Source organism: Larimichthys crocea, chromosome III (assembly GCF_000972845.2).
Source record: "Larimichthys crocea isolate SSNF chromosome III, L_crocea_2.0, whole genome shotgun sequence".
Classification (NCBI taxonomy): Eukaryota; Metazoa; Chordata; class Actinopteri; family Sciaenidae; genus Larimichthys; species Larimichthys crocea.
In genome coordinates, this window is record NC_040013.1 from 32,633,429 (window position 1) to 32,650,935 (window position 17,507).

Sequence of the window (17,507 nt, forward strand, 5' to 3'; positions counted from 1 at the left end):
TGTCAGTTTCAGCAAGAGACAAGAGCACCCTGTGGAGAAAAGACGTCACTTGTCCACATGGTGTGACACACATACACACATACTGAGGATGAGGGAGAGGGAGATGAAGAGTAAAGAAGTTTAAAAAGTCATACACTGGCAGATTAGTCTATTAGGCTGGCATGGATTGACTTTTTATTTGCAAAGGTTGGATGGTTATGATACTTAACACATTAACAACATTGAACAATATTGGGATTTGGTCTTTGTTTGGCATATGTTTATAATATATAATTGAATCTGCATTAATTGGCCTAGATATATTTGCTGCTCTGTAATCAGTTTTTGTTTTGTGAAGACTTGACATGGCAACATTGTAATATACCTCCTGCTGGCTTGTGTTCTGGTTATGTAAAACAAATACCACTCATGGGATGTGTGTCCTCATGTGCATTCAACACAAACGTGTGCACTGCCTATCTCTGACTGTCTATCTCTGATCTCTAGGAATCATCAGACAGCAGCAACACCACTGTGGAGGATGAAGATGTTAAAGGTGAGACTGCAAAGACACAAAACATAACGACAAATTCTGAAGCTCAAAAGAGTCGAGTACTGAACTGTTTGCTGCAAATGAAAGGCCAGAATACTTCTGGGAACTTGACAAATTTTGGATCATCTCTTGATATTTCTACTGTATTGATGTAATTGTTTTTTTTTCACTGGAGCCAGTCAGTGTATGACAATCGTCAGATAACTCACTTAACCAGAATGTAGAGGAGATTACCTTTCAGCTGGGCTTGTTAAGTTTTCAGCTTGTAATGGTGAATTGTGGCAAGCTTAAAGTATACGTGGGAAGATTTTTTAATTCTTTTAACAATTAAAGTTCATTATTTGTTACTGACATGTTTTTATGAAATTGGGCACATATTTTTTTTAAAAACATTACAGCTAAATGTTCTGACAATCCAGAGAGTCTACAGAAAGCCTCTAACAGCTGGTGCTCTGCTTTGCATGGGCTTCTTGTTTATTAGACAGCAAAATCACAAACCTCAGGGTGGTAATGCAGTTTGATGCCAACTGCTGAAACTCTCTCTTGCGACTGGCTCTGTCCTTGTGGCGGTTTATTGGATAATTTTCTTTCTCTCTCACTGAGATGTGTTTTATTTTCTGACAGAGCGAACGTTTGTGTTATCGTGATTCAGGTATCATGTGGAACAAAATGGCTTAATGGATTCTTTTTTTTTTTTAATTCAGTTAATGTGTTAACACCAAAAGAAGATATTTTTAATGTCAACGCCACATGTAAATGTAAAATAATGTGCATTTCATGTGTGGTATGGATTGTGTATATGTGACTCTAACATTGTCATGAGGTTGTCAACCAGCTGATAGCTGACCTCTTACTGACCCCTCATGGAGCCTGGCTGTATTGCTTCCTTCTGCTGTTTTTTTCAACAAAATCTGAAGAGGTTTTTTTGTGTGTATGTGTGTGTGCACCTGGTAGGTGAGAGGGGGGCTGAGAAATGTAAGAGGCCTTGTAATGCTGTAGTGTGGTTTGGCTTTCTCCAAAGTGTTGGCGTTTGGCTGAAATATTAATACAGAGAAACACACACACACCTCTGAAATACCAACATGCCTGTGTTGGGTGTCAGCTTGCAGAGTTGTGTGCTTGTGTTGTGAGCATGTGTTAGGTGTGTATGTGTGTGTGTGTGTTGCTTGTGGCTAGAATAATGAAATGCTGTCTTAGTAGCACATATAAGTCATATCTGCACTATCTAACTTTGCTTTCATGTTTAGGCTTTTTTGTCAACTGTTTAAGACTGACTACTGTATGTTTGGGTGATTGTGTTATTTATGTGTGTGTGTGTGAATTAATGGGTTCTGCCCGTGCTTATCTATGGCAACACACTCAAACACCTCTGTTCTCCACATTCAAGCAGAGTACAATGCGTCTAAATCGGGTCATGAATGTATCATTTTGGTGCCAGGCATACAGAACAGCATGTGCACTTCCATCTCCTCCTTCTCCTCGTCCTCCTCCCTGTAGAGGCTTTGCTGCTATGTCACAAATTCCCTAGCAACCATGGCAGAGCCATCATGCAGGTCTGTAAGAAAAATGTACCAGTGTTGGAGAGGTGTGGAAGTATTTTACTGGTATTAATGCTTATTGTTTGATCTGTAAAATTAGAAATTCTAGTTTAAATATCTCCATAAATGAAAGAGTAGTTCCTTTAAAATCTGCCAGATTAAAAGTAAGTAAGACACTGAGGTTCAAACTATGTTGTGTTTCGAGGAGAAAAACTTGAAATTAAGTAGATTGTACATGTTAAAAATTTAGATTGCAGTGTCCATGTTTCCAAAAAGTACACACGTAGTTAGTACACATATTAGATTTTGATGTTAACTGCACTCAAGGACACAACTTCAGTAAATGTGTGACTTTAGTAGAAACAGTTCCAACTGCACAAATATTTGACCCAATAACAGTATAAAGGATAAATGGATTACATTACCTTCAGCCTTAGCACCATGTGTTGTCATGTATTTGCTGGACACAAAGTGTGATGACTAGGCAAGAAAAGGAGATCCTTGTATTTGGAAGAACAGTGGTGTCAATCAGTGTCAGACATTTCTTTAATGTTCAAGAGAAAACAGAACAGCATGAACAGCTTGATAAGACTTGTTTAACAGTTTTGACCAGTGTGATGCTGTTAACTATCTTTAGCGCCAGCCTCTTGGGATCTAACTTTTGAAACATCTAACCTTTGGCTTCATTAGGTAGCTTACCAGCAAGTTAATGAAGCAAAGTTAAAAAATAAAAAATCAGTGGTTCAGTCAGTGATTTGCAGAAAGGGGATGTTGTCATGTTGCCCCCTGTTATAACCTTCTCATCTTCTCTAAATTGTTTTTGTTATATGTTACTTGAAGGTTTTGCACAACCTCATTAATTCCATGTCAGCTAATATTCCCTTTGCCTGAGAATATGATTTAAAAAATGTGTGTTACTAAAATTACCTTTGTACGTAGGAGCATTACATCCCCTGAAAATCCTTTATACCCACAGGCTCTACTGTACCATACTGTACTTTTCCTGTACACACACTGAAAGGGATCCTCCTCCTACCCATTGCCTTCCCGTCCAAGGTCCCAAATTGGAGCCCCACTACCCCACCCCACTGTCCAGAGTGGAGAGGTCCAAGGGCACCTTGAGAGGGGGGGTCGGGGCTAAAGGGGGAGGTGACTAAATTTAGCCCCGGTGACATGAAATTGAGACAGAGAGGCGTTAAAAACACACCGCTCTGCTAGCGCCACCCTTAGATCGCACTAGTCTCCCGCAGCAGTTTTAAGGCTCTTAAGATACGAACCAGAGGATAGCACGGTTAGCGCCAGAGAAAACTACAAGAGCCAGGTGAGTGCGAGAGGAAGGGGAGTCGTGTTTGGGTGGAATAGTTTGTGTCATGTTGGCCTTGGTAGGATCTTGTCAGGTCATTGAGCGCTCGACAGCTGGTTTGTAACACAACACCTGTGCTGGAGTTTGGAGCATGTCAACACATATCTTTTCTGTTACTCTTCTGTACTTATATAGTTGTTGTACATGTTACAGACATGTTTTCTAAAGTCTGTGAGTTTAGAGTCCTTAATCTACAGTTTTTTTGTATAGGTGATAATTTTTTTTTACATCAGTTATGATTTATAGATTTACTTGCTGTTAAATTGCTAATCCTGTAGTTGTCTTTTAGTGACATCTGTGGAATTACGTGCTAATTGCCAGCATGTTTCTGAACTGCATTTCTGAGGGATCACCTGTTAAATAGCGTGGCGCTACTGTAATTGGATACCATTGATTATGTTTGGTTTCTCCATGTTGAGGATTGTTTGTGTTGGTCTGTGAATTACATTTGATCGTAGTTGCTGCCATACCTCTAATAACTGTGGCAGGAATCCCCTGTTTGTTTGCTTTTTTTTTGTTTTTTTGTCTTCTCTCCTGCCAGTTCTGTGCCATCTATTTTCTCCTGGAGGGATGCTTTCTTTCCTTCTAATTCTCAATGAGTGTTCATGTGTTGCGTTTCCCCCTCTGTGCCGGCTGATTAAACAGACGAGCAATAATGAGTAACATCCAGCTCTCTCTCATTATCTTGGCCATCACCATTGTCATCATCCATCCTCTGCTCACTGGCAAGACTCCCATTAAAGTCTCAGCAGAACCTCACTTGCAGCCGCAGCTATAGTTGTAAATCCTGCTGTAATGGAGTCATTAACTTGAATAATGAGGATTTTTTTGTTCTGTTTCATTGACATCTGAAGTCTTCAGAAAAGTAGCTGCAATTTCTCAGAGCGTGAAAAGGTCCACTGGCTTTATCATTTTGTATTTATCTGCCCTAACCACGTCATCTTACTTTGCCCTTCCTATCATTCTTCACTGTGACACTTCTTTTGTGTTTTTGCCTTCAATATGTACGACTGATTGTCATCTCTCTTTGCAAACATGTGTGTGTGTGTTTGCTCTAATTCTGTATGTGTGTGCATGTTATCAGGAAAGAGCTTAGACAACAGCTCGCTTAAGGCGCAGTCCAGCACAAGCTCCCAGCCTGATAGCTCTCAGGGCTCCTCAGCTGCTGTGTACTGTAAGTCAGCATGGCCCAGCAAATGCAGTCCGTTATACATACACACATTCATGTGCTCTACTATACATTCACCTTGACTTAATCCTACCTTATGTGTATTCTATTCAGCATCCCTGTATGTATTAAAAGCTTACATCTGCTGCCGTTTAGCACCACTAAATCCCTAAAGTACCCTGACTCACACTGTGCCTCATTCCCTCATTCGTCTTCTTAGTCAGCACCGTTCCTACATCTGACATTTTGAAATCTAATAACATAACTAGGCAAAAAAACAAGCCCTTCTGAAAAACAGCGAGATGCTTTGTAGTATTTCTACTCCTCTACTATCCCATCCTCCCTGTGATGCCCATTGCACATGAATAACTCCTCGTCTCCATCTCATGGATAAATGTGGAATAGCTACACAATACTGCTCCATGACAATCTGTGTCTTAACATTGTTTTTCAGACATTTCTGAGCATGAATGGTATTTTTTTATGTTAACGCCACTGTCTTTGAGTTAGACTTTATCTTGGAGAGCTCTAATAATACATCCAGTACCCTGATTTTACAGTAAATGAGACTTCATCACTGTTTTTGTTTAATACATTTCACCTTTTTCACATTGGTCTGGATGCCCTGCTTGTTTTAGTGCTCTCCAAGACAATGTTTGTTTATCTGAATGGCCACAACCATCCATTCATGCACACTGTCTCCCATGTTCCTTCCTCCTGAACTTAGCTGCCACAAAGTTTGCTGATCTGCTGGGCTCAGTGCGTAGGGGTTCAGGGCCCATAGCTGACGGGGAAGGGAGATCCAGCACTCCACCTCCCGCTGCCCTCTCAGCCCCCTCCCCTCCACACACCCCTGTTGTCCCCATGCAGAGTAAGTAAAAAAAGAGCAAGAACAGGGAGTGTACAGTAGACAACCACTGGCCATGAGACTTTAATCGGTTCTTCTGATCCCGTCACAAGATGATGCAAGAAAAGGTGTATTTTATTTGTCATTTTGGGAAAGGAAGGGAAAAGAGTTAAACAGCTTATTTCTAAGTTGCACAAGCAGTAAACCACTCTCTTATCTCAATTTACTTATGGATCAAATGTCTTGTTTATTCTTCTGAGCTACTGAACAATAAGCCACATTGTTACAGAGAGTGACATGTTCCTTTGTTACAGTGAATATGGGAACTCAAGGTTTTTTTTTTTTTGAGTCAGCCCCACATGCACAGCTGCTTTAAATACTTAATAGTGCACCAAATGTGTATTATTCCGCTGCTGAAAATAGTCCCAAACAAATACACTATTTACTCCTATATAGTTATATTTGTTGAAACCCACAGTGCCCCATTGATTCAGGAAACTGCTGAGCATTTTTTAAAAATTAAACAAAATATTTATTTCCTCTTTTTATACATGTAGATTTACATCATTAGTTACTTCATTATGGATAAATGTCAAAGACACAGAAAGAAAAATTGTGAAGTATAAATAGACAGACTTAAATTAAATTCCACTTTGTATGATACATACATTAATCAGCACAATATAGACCAAATAAAGTGAGTCATATTAAATATTTTTTAAATTCTACTATGATTATGAAACTCCCATATAAAAGCATAACTTTTTGACTGCTGAATCCTCAGTCTTCTTGTAATGCTGCACTGTGCAGTATGTAGCACAAAGGCTTTGCCGATGTGTGGGTATATATGTGTATAGATGAAATCATCTTATGTGCAAAATTGTTAATTAGCAATATTGAGGACATCTAGTGTCCGTGAGCACAAATACACATATTTCTAAAGGGGTTTCCTCATTTCTTCATTCATTTATTTTCTTTGTTTCACTCTTCACTGTTTCTAATCTGTTCTTTTGCATTCCTCCACCATCACCCATCCATCCTGCCTGAATGGCACTCAGTGTCTCGGCTCACAGACCTGGTAAGCAGCGTTCGCAGGGTGCCGGCGGCCCCCGCACCAGAGGGTGACGCTGCACCGGCACCTGTACCTAGTGCCAGGCCGAACCCTCCACCTGCACACACCACTTCCCCACCTCCCCCTCACTCCCCCTCCAGCCCTTCCCTGTCTTCCTCCCAGTGTGAGTACTGAGCATGACCCACACCGACCCCACGCATGATAGCCAATCGTGGGGATTAATGGAATGATATTTCGGGATTTCAGTGCAGGCCTGTGTGTGAGCGAGTGTATTTAACAGTCAGTGTGTTCTGCTTTTTGGTAGACAGGGTTACATGGAGTGACGTTCATTGTGTTAAACTGCTCTTTTGTCAGTAAAGTTTGAAATTAAACTGTCTGGATGTGTGTGATATTTGCTTATGAGCATTATTAACCTTTTCTTCAAGTCTGCTATGGAGAGCACTGTTTACTACAGACAGATTTTTGCATCGTTTGGTTGCTTTGAACTAGTTTTGATGCCTCTAAATACTAGATGACATTGCTTGTGGTGAGAGGAGGAGTAGAAGCCTTGTGCGTGCTTATATTACAGGGTGTTTGTCAGTTGTTTTGGACCGTGTGTGTGTGTGTGTATGTATCTTTTATTATATCTGTCTGATAAGAAATGCATTCCCAAACAAATTCAAAAGTGAATGAACTTGCAGTTTGTTATACTAAATCCACGCTTAGCATATTTAAAGATATTTTACGACAAAGCATATATTTCCAACAGTATTCCTAGTACAGTAAGTATGATTGCACTGGGGTTCTAACTGCCTTTGCGTGAGCATCTCTGTTGCTGCGATAATAAATTAGAATGAAATCTAACTACTTTACAATTGACCAGTGGTTTAAATTACTTCTGATTAACTTCTGTTCCTACTGTCCTCTTCAGCACGCAAACAAGAAATTATCAAGATCACTGAGCAGCTGATAGAGGCAATCAACAATGGAGACTTTGAAGCATACGCGTGAGTCTGATTTTGTTTGTTTTTTTGTGTTCGGCTTGTGTTCAGTGTAAAATTAATGTTTGGCTTCACTAACATGTCCTAGTCTTTCCTCTTCAGTAAGATCTGCGACCCTGGACTGACTTCATTTGAGCCAGAGGCACTGGGCAACCTGGTAGAGGGGATGGATTTCCACAGATTCTACTTTGAGAACCGTAAGATTAAAGATGTATTGCTATTTGTTGTCATTTTTCAAATAACTTCTGAATTCATGCTGTCGCAGTTCTGGCTCATCTTCTGTATTTCTGTTATCATATCATAGCAAAGCTGCTGCTTTCAGGTAGAAATAGACCACATTAATAAATGTTTTAACAGGAAGCGTGAAGTGAAAAATGGAAGAAATGGAACTAAAGTGCACAGCAAAGTTTTAAACACTTTTCTTATTAATATACATACATGCTTTAATTTACATGTTGGTTCTATGAAAGACAGTAAAGACATACTAATACTAATAAGTAGTTGTATTCCTGTCTTTTTCTTTTATTTAGTTTTGGCAAAGAACAGCAAGCCCATCCACACCACCATCCTGAACCCCCACGTCCACCTGATAGGTGAGGACGCGGCCTGCATCGCTTACATCCGCCTGACTCAGTATGTTGACGGCCAGGGTCGACCGCGGTCCAGCCAGTCAGAGGAAACTCGCGTCTGGCATCGCAGAGACAGCAAGTGGCAGAACATCCACTTCCACTGCTCAGGCGCACCAGCTGCGCCACTCCAGTGAGGTATGGACTACAGCACTGGGACAACTGGCAGAAAAGTGACAGCAGAAACTGTTCCTCCTCTCAGAGTATGTTTCTACTGTTTAAAGGTACAATATGTAAGATTTATCACCACAACTCAAATTCAAAACACTGGAGAGTCGTCTCCCCCCTCGTCCTCCCAATGGACTCTACGGCTCACTTCCACTGGGGAAAGCAGCCTCCTTCTCTGGCAGTAAGAGCCGAGTAGGTCCCACTTTTTACAGATGATAATTACGTGACATGATTTCAATACTTGAAATCAGTGACTTTATAACTTCCCACAGCGTTGCTGTAGGTACTGTCTTTGGAAACTTTATGAGGGAAATAATTGATGAATTTATACATGGAAAAATCACCTAAGAGTCACTGTCTTTGTCACTTTCCACGATGCACTGTAGGTCAAGATCTCTGTCACAACACAATCTTACAGTGTCCATGAGAGGGATGATGATTGGAGAGATATTTTTTGATTCACAGAGGAAATTAGGTGGAAACCCACTGAAAAAAACAGACACTCTGGGCTCTAAACGTCTTTATCATTTAAATCATCCCCAATATTTACTGTGTTTTACCACGTGTCTGCTCATGGAGCTTCTTAGGTCAGGCAGAATCTAACGTTCACTTTGTTGATCCACTTTATCTGCTTCCATGGCTGTATACCTGGCAACACGAAGCTTCGGCATGAGCCATGTAGTTATCAAGCCGGATCAAAACACACGGTATAAAACAAAAACAGGCGGCTCGGTCCATGAAGGCAAATTTCAAAATAAAAAACACACTGACTATAATAATTTATCAAGAACCTTGTATTTCAGTAGAGCGTGTTTCCTTAATCTCTGATGACACCGCATATTCATTTCATGATTTGATATAGTAAATGTCTTACATATTGTACCTCTAATATTTTTCAAACTGCTGCTTCAGAAATGAGATACAGCAGTTGTACTGTACAGTACCTGTATATTTTTGGGTAATGAAACACTTCAAGTAGCCAGGTTAATACAACAAATGTTTGACTTGACTTGATAGTTAAGGAAAATGACCAGGAGTAGAAATATGAGATAGAATGAGAGGACAATAGATTGACAGGCAGAAATGTTGGTTGTGGATGTTTTAGAAAATCAGTGTTTCCATCAGCCTTTGCTTTGCTAAGAGTCCAAAGAAAGTGTAGAAACTCTGCTTCAAGTTGAAGTATTCACACACAATAAATTATTCAAGTCATTGAAGTTATTACATTTTTATTTATTATTGTTTTATGGCAGCAATAAGCTGTTGCTGTAGCTATATATCTTGATATACATACAAGCATCCTAGAAGTACACGCAGCAGGTCCAGCAATATTATCATTTATTAAAATAATCCTTGTTCTTATGAGAACTTTTGCACCATAGCCAAGTGTAAAAACATTTTTGTGAAACTCAAACTTCTTTGTTGCATTTTCATTACATATATATATTTTTTTTCACACTTGCTTTAAGGAACACTGCGTATGACTTAGTGCTAGATTGCAACCCCCTCACCTCACCCTTCTCTTTCAAGTGGGACGAGGAGCAAGTGTTCAGTTTGTCTTTGCCACTCTTGTATCCATGAAGCCAGAGCTGTTAGCTTAGCATATCATTAAGACGATTAGTTAGATTAAGTCTAAAAAAAATACATCTACCAACACCTCTAAACCACATTAAGCCAGGCTAACTGTTTCCTAGATAGGCTGCACTGACCTTTGTTGCATTTTCATTGTCATAAATATATTTATTTGATGCTTTTTTGTTTTCCCTCCCAGGGTTGCATTAGCTTTGTCTGTCAGGAGTGCTCTGCTGGAGAGAGAGAGGAGGAGGAGGAGGAGGAGGAAGGGATGAAAGAACAAGTCCAGTGTCAGTTTGGGAACAGGGCTCCTCTCAAACCCTCCCTCACTGGACCCCCAGCCTCAATCCCCCAGCATGCATCTCTTCTTTTACTACTACTGCCCTTCATCTGTCACCTGCTCCACAAGATCTTCTGACAACCATTAAACAACAACAACAACAACAACTGAACATCCAACAGATGAACATCCTTCACCCCCTCCGGCTTCCTCTTCTTCCGTCCGGCACACTGGGTAAATTGGTGGGGGTGGGGGTGTTTTCAGCAGTTGGTGTGATTCCTTCTTCCCGTGGTCTCTTGCCCCATCCCCACAATTTTTTTTGTGACACCAACCCTCTTGTCCTCTTGTGAATCCACACTTGTGTGATATAAACACTGCACTGGAAATACAGTATGTAAAGTTTTAAGTAAAATCTATTATTATCATTACGATATTATTATTATGATGATGATGATTATTATTATTATTATTATTATTATTATTATTATTATTACACATTTGCAATTGTATATGTAATTTGTATAATTCGAAATTCTTGATGCCAGTGGTTTCTAGAGTTGAAGGCAATCTTTTTTTTTTGTTTTTTTTTTCTCTATCTTTTTAAGGAAGCATGTTTTTTTCCCCATATTACCAGTAGCTGTTTTTTTTTAATTATTATTATTGTGGCTATTAAGTGGAAAATGATATTGGCAGTTTTTGTAATTTGCTTCTTGTATGTTAGCTATAATACTGTGCCCAAATTCATGGTCAACATGTTTTGTTTTGTTTTTTGAACGGGTGTGTCTGATGGTGTCATGGTTTCATGTAGAGAGTGAGTCCTTATGTGTTCGCGACTGTGGTTATGTAAGCCAGACAAATAGTGCGTGCTAATGACTGTGTACACTTGAAGGAACCTGTTGTTTTTTTCCCTTGCTGCAATGTGAACGGCCAGAGAAGGGGTTAGCTAGGCTCAGTGTCTTCCTGCATCAAAACGTGAACATTTCAAACATACAACACAAACGGCTTGCAATACAAGTATATTTAATTGTCAGTTTACTTCATGTTTAAAGCTCTAGTGAGGTTTAAAAGTTGAAGTCAAAAAAGAATTACTAAATGCATCAACATTTTTCATATGTGTGCATTGTATTGTGTCTCCCACTAAACATTCAACTGCTCAGTAAAACTCAGACAGATAAGAAAAGAAGAAATCAAATCATGAAAAAAATAGTCATTTCTTTCAACGTACCAACTTAAGACATAATGAGAAAGGTTTTGCGTTATCATGGAATATATAGGTAATCGTTTTATTGTAAGTGCAATATTTCTTCACAAGAAATGTGGGGTCACTTACTAAACCTCACTGTCTTTTGACCCCTAAACCTCTGTCTTTACTCACACAATGAGGATTCATATAAATCTCAGTGAGTGAATTGAGCAATTCAGCGTTGGCCCCTGTTTCCACCAAGAACCTCTTCTGTGTTTTTTGGTATTTTCTCCACCCCGCTCATGGCGCTTTAAAAGGTGCCTCGGGGAGAGACACGCTTGTTGGTGGCTCCTGATGTTGCTAGGCAACAGCTGAATAACCGCTTGAAGCTCAATGCGCTTTTCCTAATAGTTGTGATATTTTTAACTCGCTAAAATCTCTGAAACACAACAGCAGGTCCTTTTTCTTTTCAATCAATATGACAAAACAAAAGAAGTCACTGCTCTAAAGAAAGGATCCTGGTGGCTGCGTGACCTTTCTCACTTCCAAAGCCATAGTGCATAAAGCTGGTGCCACTGTCTGTTTGTCTATATGAAGCACAAGCATTCAGATCTTTAACATTTAGGTTCATATCAGTAATGAAGAAGGGTATGTATGCTTGAAAAGTGTTTTCCACCATACCATACGTTTGCTGTTTTGTGGTCTGGTTCCTCATTAAAGGGCAGCCCTTTGCCACAGGGTGCAATATTTGTGTGTGTATGTGAGTGAATGTGTGTGTGTGTCTGTCTGCAAGCATGTATAGTGCATCAATCCTTTGCTCTTGGTGTGTATTATTTACAAACCTGGGAAACGAGGTTGTGTGAGAGATGTAAGGAGAAGGCTTTATTTCGGAGGACATATCAGTCCCCTGCCTTCAGCCCAGGAGTATTTTTTTTCCCCCTATGATTTACATCTTTTAAGTATTATGTTTTTTTTTTGTGTATTATCAGCTTTTATTATATAAAGTGCTTGTGCCAGGGGTGGCAGAATAAATCCGATGGACTTTGCAGCACTGAAAACTGTTTTTGTGGGGGTTAGACTTGTGATCAACTCCTCTGTACTTTGCTCGTCCACCATTGGCTGCCTTCATATTTGTCTCGCCCCTATTGGTCAGACCAAGATATTAAGAGACCGGGCAGTTGGTTTGGTGAATAGTCCTCAGGTTTCTATTTATTTTAAATATTTATTTATTTATTTTAGTGCATATTTTTATTGTGCTTCTTTAATTTTTTTTTTGTTTTGTTTTCCTATTGTACAGCTCATGCACTTGTGCAAGTACTGTCTGTTGTTGTTCAAAGGGACACTGTTCCATGTAAAACATGACTGTTTTTAAAGGGATAGTACACCCAAATTGGCATCCTGCATGTGTTTTTCTGTAACGACCAACATGGTGTGAATTACTTTTCCTTTTTTCTCCTATTTTTCTTCCGCAACTTTTAGATTTAAGTTGTTTCAGACTGTTTTTGCAGTTCTATGGTGTCCTTTTTTTTTTCTTCTTCCATGTAGGTCATTACCACTTTGCCAGAGTGGGACATCTATCACTTTAAAACTCATATAATACAGGATTGTATTTTGTGTGAACTATCCCGCCAAAAGTTTTGTTGCCTCTTTTTTAAGGTGATGAAGCTTTTTTTTTTTTTCTTTTTTCGAATGAAGGTTTATTTTTCAAGGTGAACGACTGAGTCGTCGTATTGTACTCGTCTCTCATCCAGTAACAGTTTAATGCCTAGTTGAACCCGTTTCATACTAAAAGGTCAAAGGTTACCTGAAAGCGTTCATGCGTGATCGTGCTAACCAAACATGATCCCCTAGCCCCTCTGAAAAAAAAGAAGAAATAGCAGCATGTACAGTACAAAAGTGTTGTTCTTCTGTTCTTAGTGTGTTTACTATTCTTGAAAATCAGTATAATAAGATTCACATATTTAAAATGAGGGAGTTCACAGTATTACACAACTGCAATTAAATAGCAGCATAGCTGGCATTTTCTTTGCATGACAGTCAACGGGACACTTGTTTTCGCTTTTTATTTTGTGTTTTCATTTTTATTTGAGTTCTCATTTTCTACTGAATGCTGGTACACTCGACCTTTCTCTGTCTATTTTCTCAGCTTTTTAAGTGCATATAACTATTTTTGTCTCAAGATGATATATTGAAGGTGATTATGATGACAAGGAGGATATTAATGACTGTGGCACTATGAGGATGACTATGAGGATTTTGACAGTGATGATGATGATGATGATGTGATGATTATCTTGCATGCTTTTCTATGGGGCTCTGTGTTGTCAGTGCAGAGTGGCTGCCTTTTTGTACGTAGCTAAGAGAATACGAGGAGCATTTGTTGACCATCAGCAGCACAGAGAGTGGCTGGTGCTTCACGCAGCCTGCTTGTCACTTTTGACGAACAGCACGAGAGTCCCACTGACAGATTAGAGGCAGTTCAAAGAGTGAATGAGCTCCAGCAGGGGGCACAGTCACGCAGAGTAAAGCACAAACACGCACGGATGGATGGCAGATTCATGCTTCTAATGTAGCTGCACAATAAAAAAATGACTTTAGTGTCAAATCTAACAGACAGTTCAGTCAGAGACAACAGCAGTTTATGACTATAGAATAAGAAAAAGCTTCCATTATAATTATTATTGATCAGGGCTGCACAATTATGACCAAAATGACCGTCCTGATTACAGTTTCTCTGTGATTCGGGGGGAATAAATCATTCTCCTTCATTCATCGTATATCAGAAAATGTTTCCACACTTTTTACATTCTTAACTAAATGCCACTGACAAATCATGATTCTGTGTGAATGATCAAATCATGATAGAAAATGATTAATTGTGCAGCCCTACATATAAACTACAATAGCTGTCCTTCTCTAGTCTCTTAAGGTCAGTGCAAGCTCTGCTGCCTTTCTGTCAGCTATTTAGTCAGATGAAGCATTACTGAGATAACTGGAGCCACTGTGTTCACTCTGAACCGCTGCCATCTTTTTCCTCCAGTCAGTGACTTAAGTTGCACTGACAACACTGAGTTGGCTTCTCTTTGTCTTTCACTCTTTCTCCCATTCCCTCTGTTTCCAACCTTATTCAATCATTTCTCTGCAGTTGGCTCTTTCTAGTTTCCTTTTGTCTGTTTTTTTTTGTCAGTTTGGGTTTCTTCTGTATAATAATATTAATCCTCTAGTTCTCTGATTATTCGGATTATTGCTCTGTTCTCTTACGTGCTACACGTGTTTCTATAACTTCAAGAAAATGTGTTAAGGTGTTATCAATAAAATGATCATTTAAATAGAAAAAAAGTGATTCAGTTTCTGTGTTCACAGACATAAAATTGCAGCGTAGTTTTATTTGTAGAAATAACTCGCGACATAAATAAACTCATAACCAGGTAGAAAACATACAAGATTTTGAACAGTGTTTTTTGAACAAGTGTTTCACATCAAAAGGGACAATTGGCATAAAAACAGAAATCAAATAATTGTTTGAGAATTATGAAATAAATACTGAAATTGTCTGGAACTCAAAAACCACCACCTTTATAAAAACGAATAAATAACTTCCTCTCCACCCTCCCTGAACATCACAAAGAAAAAATCAGTCTGACAGACTTTGATGTCAACAGTTTTACCACCACCAGTCTTTTCAGTATTAAAATATGGGAAGAGTTTTTCAGCTTCCACCTTCAGGCTAGTTTCACCAGTCTCTCACTGGCCTCCCAAAGTTTTTTGGCTACACCAGCGTCTCTCGCAAAAGGACGCAGAGTAGCTGGTCGGCAGTCGACGAAGTAACCCCCGCTGTGTTTGGCAGCTTCGTCGGACACAGCACAATAGATGACAGTCTGAGCTCCAATCTCACACGGCACAAAAAACATCCACATGATCACCTGCATCAGCATCCGGAACAGGAAGGAGTAGTGGCACGTCCAACCACTTTGGACAAAACCTGGAAGCAACATGGCATGAGTCATTTCATATTTTGATTTAAGTAGAAATTGTAATAAAATGAAAATGTTCTTAAATAATAAAATATAAATATCCCATAAATGGGATATCCCCTTACCAGGGTGCACAGCATAGGAAGTTACTCCTTTCCCTTCAGTGATGCGGGACAGTTCCTGACTGAAGTAGATGTTGGCCAGCTTGCTGCGACAGTAGGTGAAGAAGGGCAGCAGGTTGTAGTTGAGGTCCTGGAAGTTTAGTTTCTGGTATTTGTAGGTAGAGCACGTGAGGGTGACCACCCGGCTGGGAGCACATTCCTTTAGTCGCGGCAGAAGCAGATTGGTTAGGAGGAAGTGACCCAAGTGGTTGACGCCAAAACACATGCTGAAGCCGTCGTCCGTCCAGTCGAGGACACTGGGCATGGCTGCAGAAGAACCACAGAGGGTAAAGAAAGAGGTCAAGACAATGAGGAAGAGGAAATAGAAACATTTGGCTTTTAGCTGATGTTGCTTCTTTTACATTGTTACAACACTGTCACCCATTGTGACAGCGCTCCACTCTTTTGTCAAAAACAATAAAACAGGCAAGAATAATCTAAAATATACATGATCTCAGTATTTAGTGTACCCTGACCTGCATTGTTGATCAGGATGTCAAGCCTCTTCTCTGTCTGGAGGAAGCTCTTACAGAATTCCCTTACAGAGCGCAGGTTGGCCAGATCCAGCTCCATGTGAAGGACGTTAAGACTGCGACTCCTGAGCTTAATTTCCCTCACAGCCTTCTCTGCCTTATCCGCGTCTCTGCAAGCGATGATGACCCGGGCCCCTCTCATTGCCAAAGCAATAGCCGAGTCCTTGCCAACGCCAGAATTCCCACCTGCAAAGAAAAAAAAAATGGTGCAAAGTATATTAACGTGTCAGAGTTTCTGTCAGGCTTATGACTTGGACATTTTATTGTAACATGAGGCAACAGACAGTGATGTTTGCTGTGTATGTCACTGTGAAACCACACTGATCTCCACACACTCACCAAACAAATGAGGTCACTTAAAGGGGGATATCTGCTACAATAAACATGCTACAAGGAGGACAGGAGCAGGCTCAACAGACTTATTAGAGTGAGCTCTGTCCTGGACTGTCCTCTGGACTCCATAGAGGAGGTGGACAACACCTCTCACCTCCTACATGACACCCACGGTGGAAGAAGGAGACTTTACAACACCTGCACCACCCGATCATGTTGTAGTCTCTTGTTAGTTTTTCTATTTTATTCCATGTATACCTTGCAGTTATTATTTATATCATGGTCATTTACTTTTGTTATATTATTTATATGATGGTCAGAACTCTTGCAATAATATTATGTTTTGTATCATTTCTTTGCAATATTTCTTACACTATGGTCACTTTACATTACAATACTCTTTTTATATATCATGCCACTTTTATCCTCAGTATTTGTCTGTTTTGAAGGTTGATTTTTTTTCGTGTTTATTGTAGATTATAGATATTTCTGTCTGTTTATTCTGTTTTTTACTTTTTTCTAATTCTGTAGTGTGTGCTACACTTTCCTCTGCTGCTGTGACAAGTAAATCTCCCCGTGGTGGGATGAATAAAGTATATCTAATCTAATCTAAACTAATCAAACAGACATTACCTGTGATGAGGACTGTTTTGCCATCGAGTCTGGTCAGGTCGGTACAAAACCTCCTCTTCTTCATCCATTTCAAGATGAAAAAGGACACGAAGGAAGCGATGATCGTGTAGAGAAAATACATTTCCCCGGTGCTGCCTTTGACAGCTGATGTATCAGACGGTGCTGGAGCTAACGTCGGCTAGCTTGTTAGCCTGCTATTTCCCCGCCACTATTCTTCCATTCTGGTTATTATCGCGGGAAACGTGGCGGAGATTGTCCCAGACGAATTAAACACGAAAAAAAAACGATTTCTTTTTCCTCATATGACAGACAGACCTGCTTTAATTCATCCTGGATCAGCTGACAGCTGTGGATGCAGAGATAGCTTCTTGTGCGCATGCTCGGATACAGCAAACGCTCTAGTGATGGGAATTCCGGCTCTTTTTAGTGAGCCGGATCATTTGGCTCAGCTCACCAAGAAGAGCCGGCTCTTTCGGCTCCCAAACAGCTCTTCATTTTACTTACTACTTATACCTTATGTAATTCAGGCAAATTTAGCACTGTTTTG

General features: G+C 39.9%; 2 protein-coding genes across 19 annotated transcripts in view; one reads left to right on the top strand and one right to left on the bottom strand.

Moving 5' to 3' along the window:
• The window catches only part of camk2b1 (calcium/calmodulin-dependent protein kinase (CaM kinase) II beta 1), a 63,084-nt gene extending 50,001 nt beyond the window's left edge, over window positions 1-13,083 (top strand). For 10 of the 18 annotated variants that reach the window (XM_027278365.1, XM_027278369.1, XM_027278367.1 and 7 more), the window contains 8 exons: window positions 487-535; window positions 4,518-4,607; window positions 5,329-5,472; window positions 6,507-6,683; window positions 7,431-7,506; window positions 7,603-7,697; window positions 8,031-8,264; window positions 10,063-13,083. In XM_027278365.1, coding sequence (XP_027134166.1) covers window positions 487-535; window positions 4,518-4,607; window positions 5,329-5,472; window positions 6,507-6,683; window positions 7,431-7,506; window positions 7,603-7,697; window positions 8,031-8,263 — 864 coding nt within the window. In that variant the 3' untranslated portion in view covers window position 8,264; window positions 10,063-13,083. The remainder of the gene's footprint in view (window positions 1-486; window positions 536-4,517; window positions 4,608-5,328; window positions 5,473-6,506; window positions 6,684-7,430; window positions 7,507-7,602; window positions 7,698-8,030; window positions 8,265-10,062) is intronic. The other 8 variants (XM_027278382.1, XM_027278379.1, XM_027278377.1 and 5 more) reach the window with 1 other exon arrangement.
• si:dkey-174n20.1 (retinol dehydrogenase 14) lies at window positions 12,826-17,360 on the bottom strand. The gene is made up of 4 exons (XM_010732973.3): window positions 16,961-17,360; window positions 15,938-16,180; window positions 15,426-15,728; window positions 12,826-15,308 (listed from the first exon to the last, which is right to left on the bottom strand). Exons 1-4 carry the CDS (start codon window positions 17,079-17,081, stop codon window positions 15,049-15,051), a joined length of 927 nt encoding a protein of 308 aa, XP_010731275.2. The 5' UTR covers window positions 17,082-17,360; the 3' UTR covers window positions 12,826-15,048.
• Between the last annotated feature and the right edge of the window lie 147 nt (window positions 17,361-17,507).

Coding starts and splice junctions, on each gene's coding strand:
- si:dkey-174n20.1 (XM_010732973.3), bottom strand. CDS start 17,081: ATGTATTTTCTCTACACGATCATCGCTTCCTTCGTGTCCTTTTTCATC. Junction 16,181..16,960: donor CAAAACAGTCCTCATCACAG/GTAATGTCTGTT, acceptor TTTTCTTTGCAG/GTGGGAATTCTGGCGTTGGC. Junction 15,729..15,937: donor CATCCTGATCAACAATGCAG/GTCAGGGTACAC, acceptor GTTCTTCTGCAG/CCATGCCCAGTGTCCTCGAC.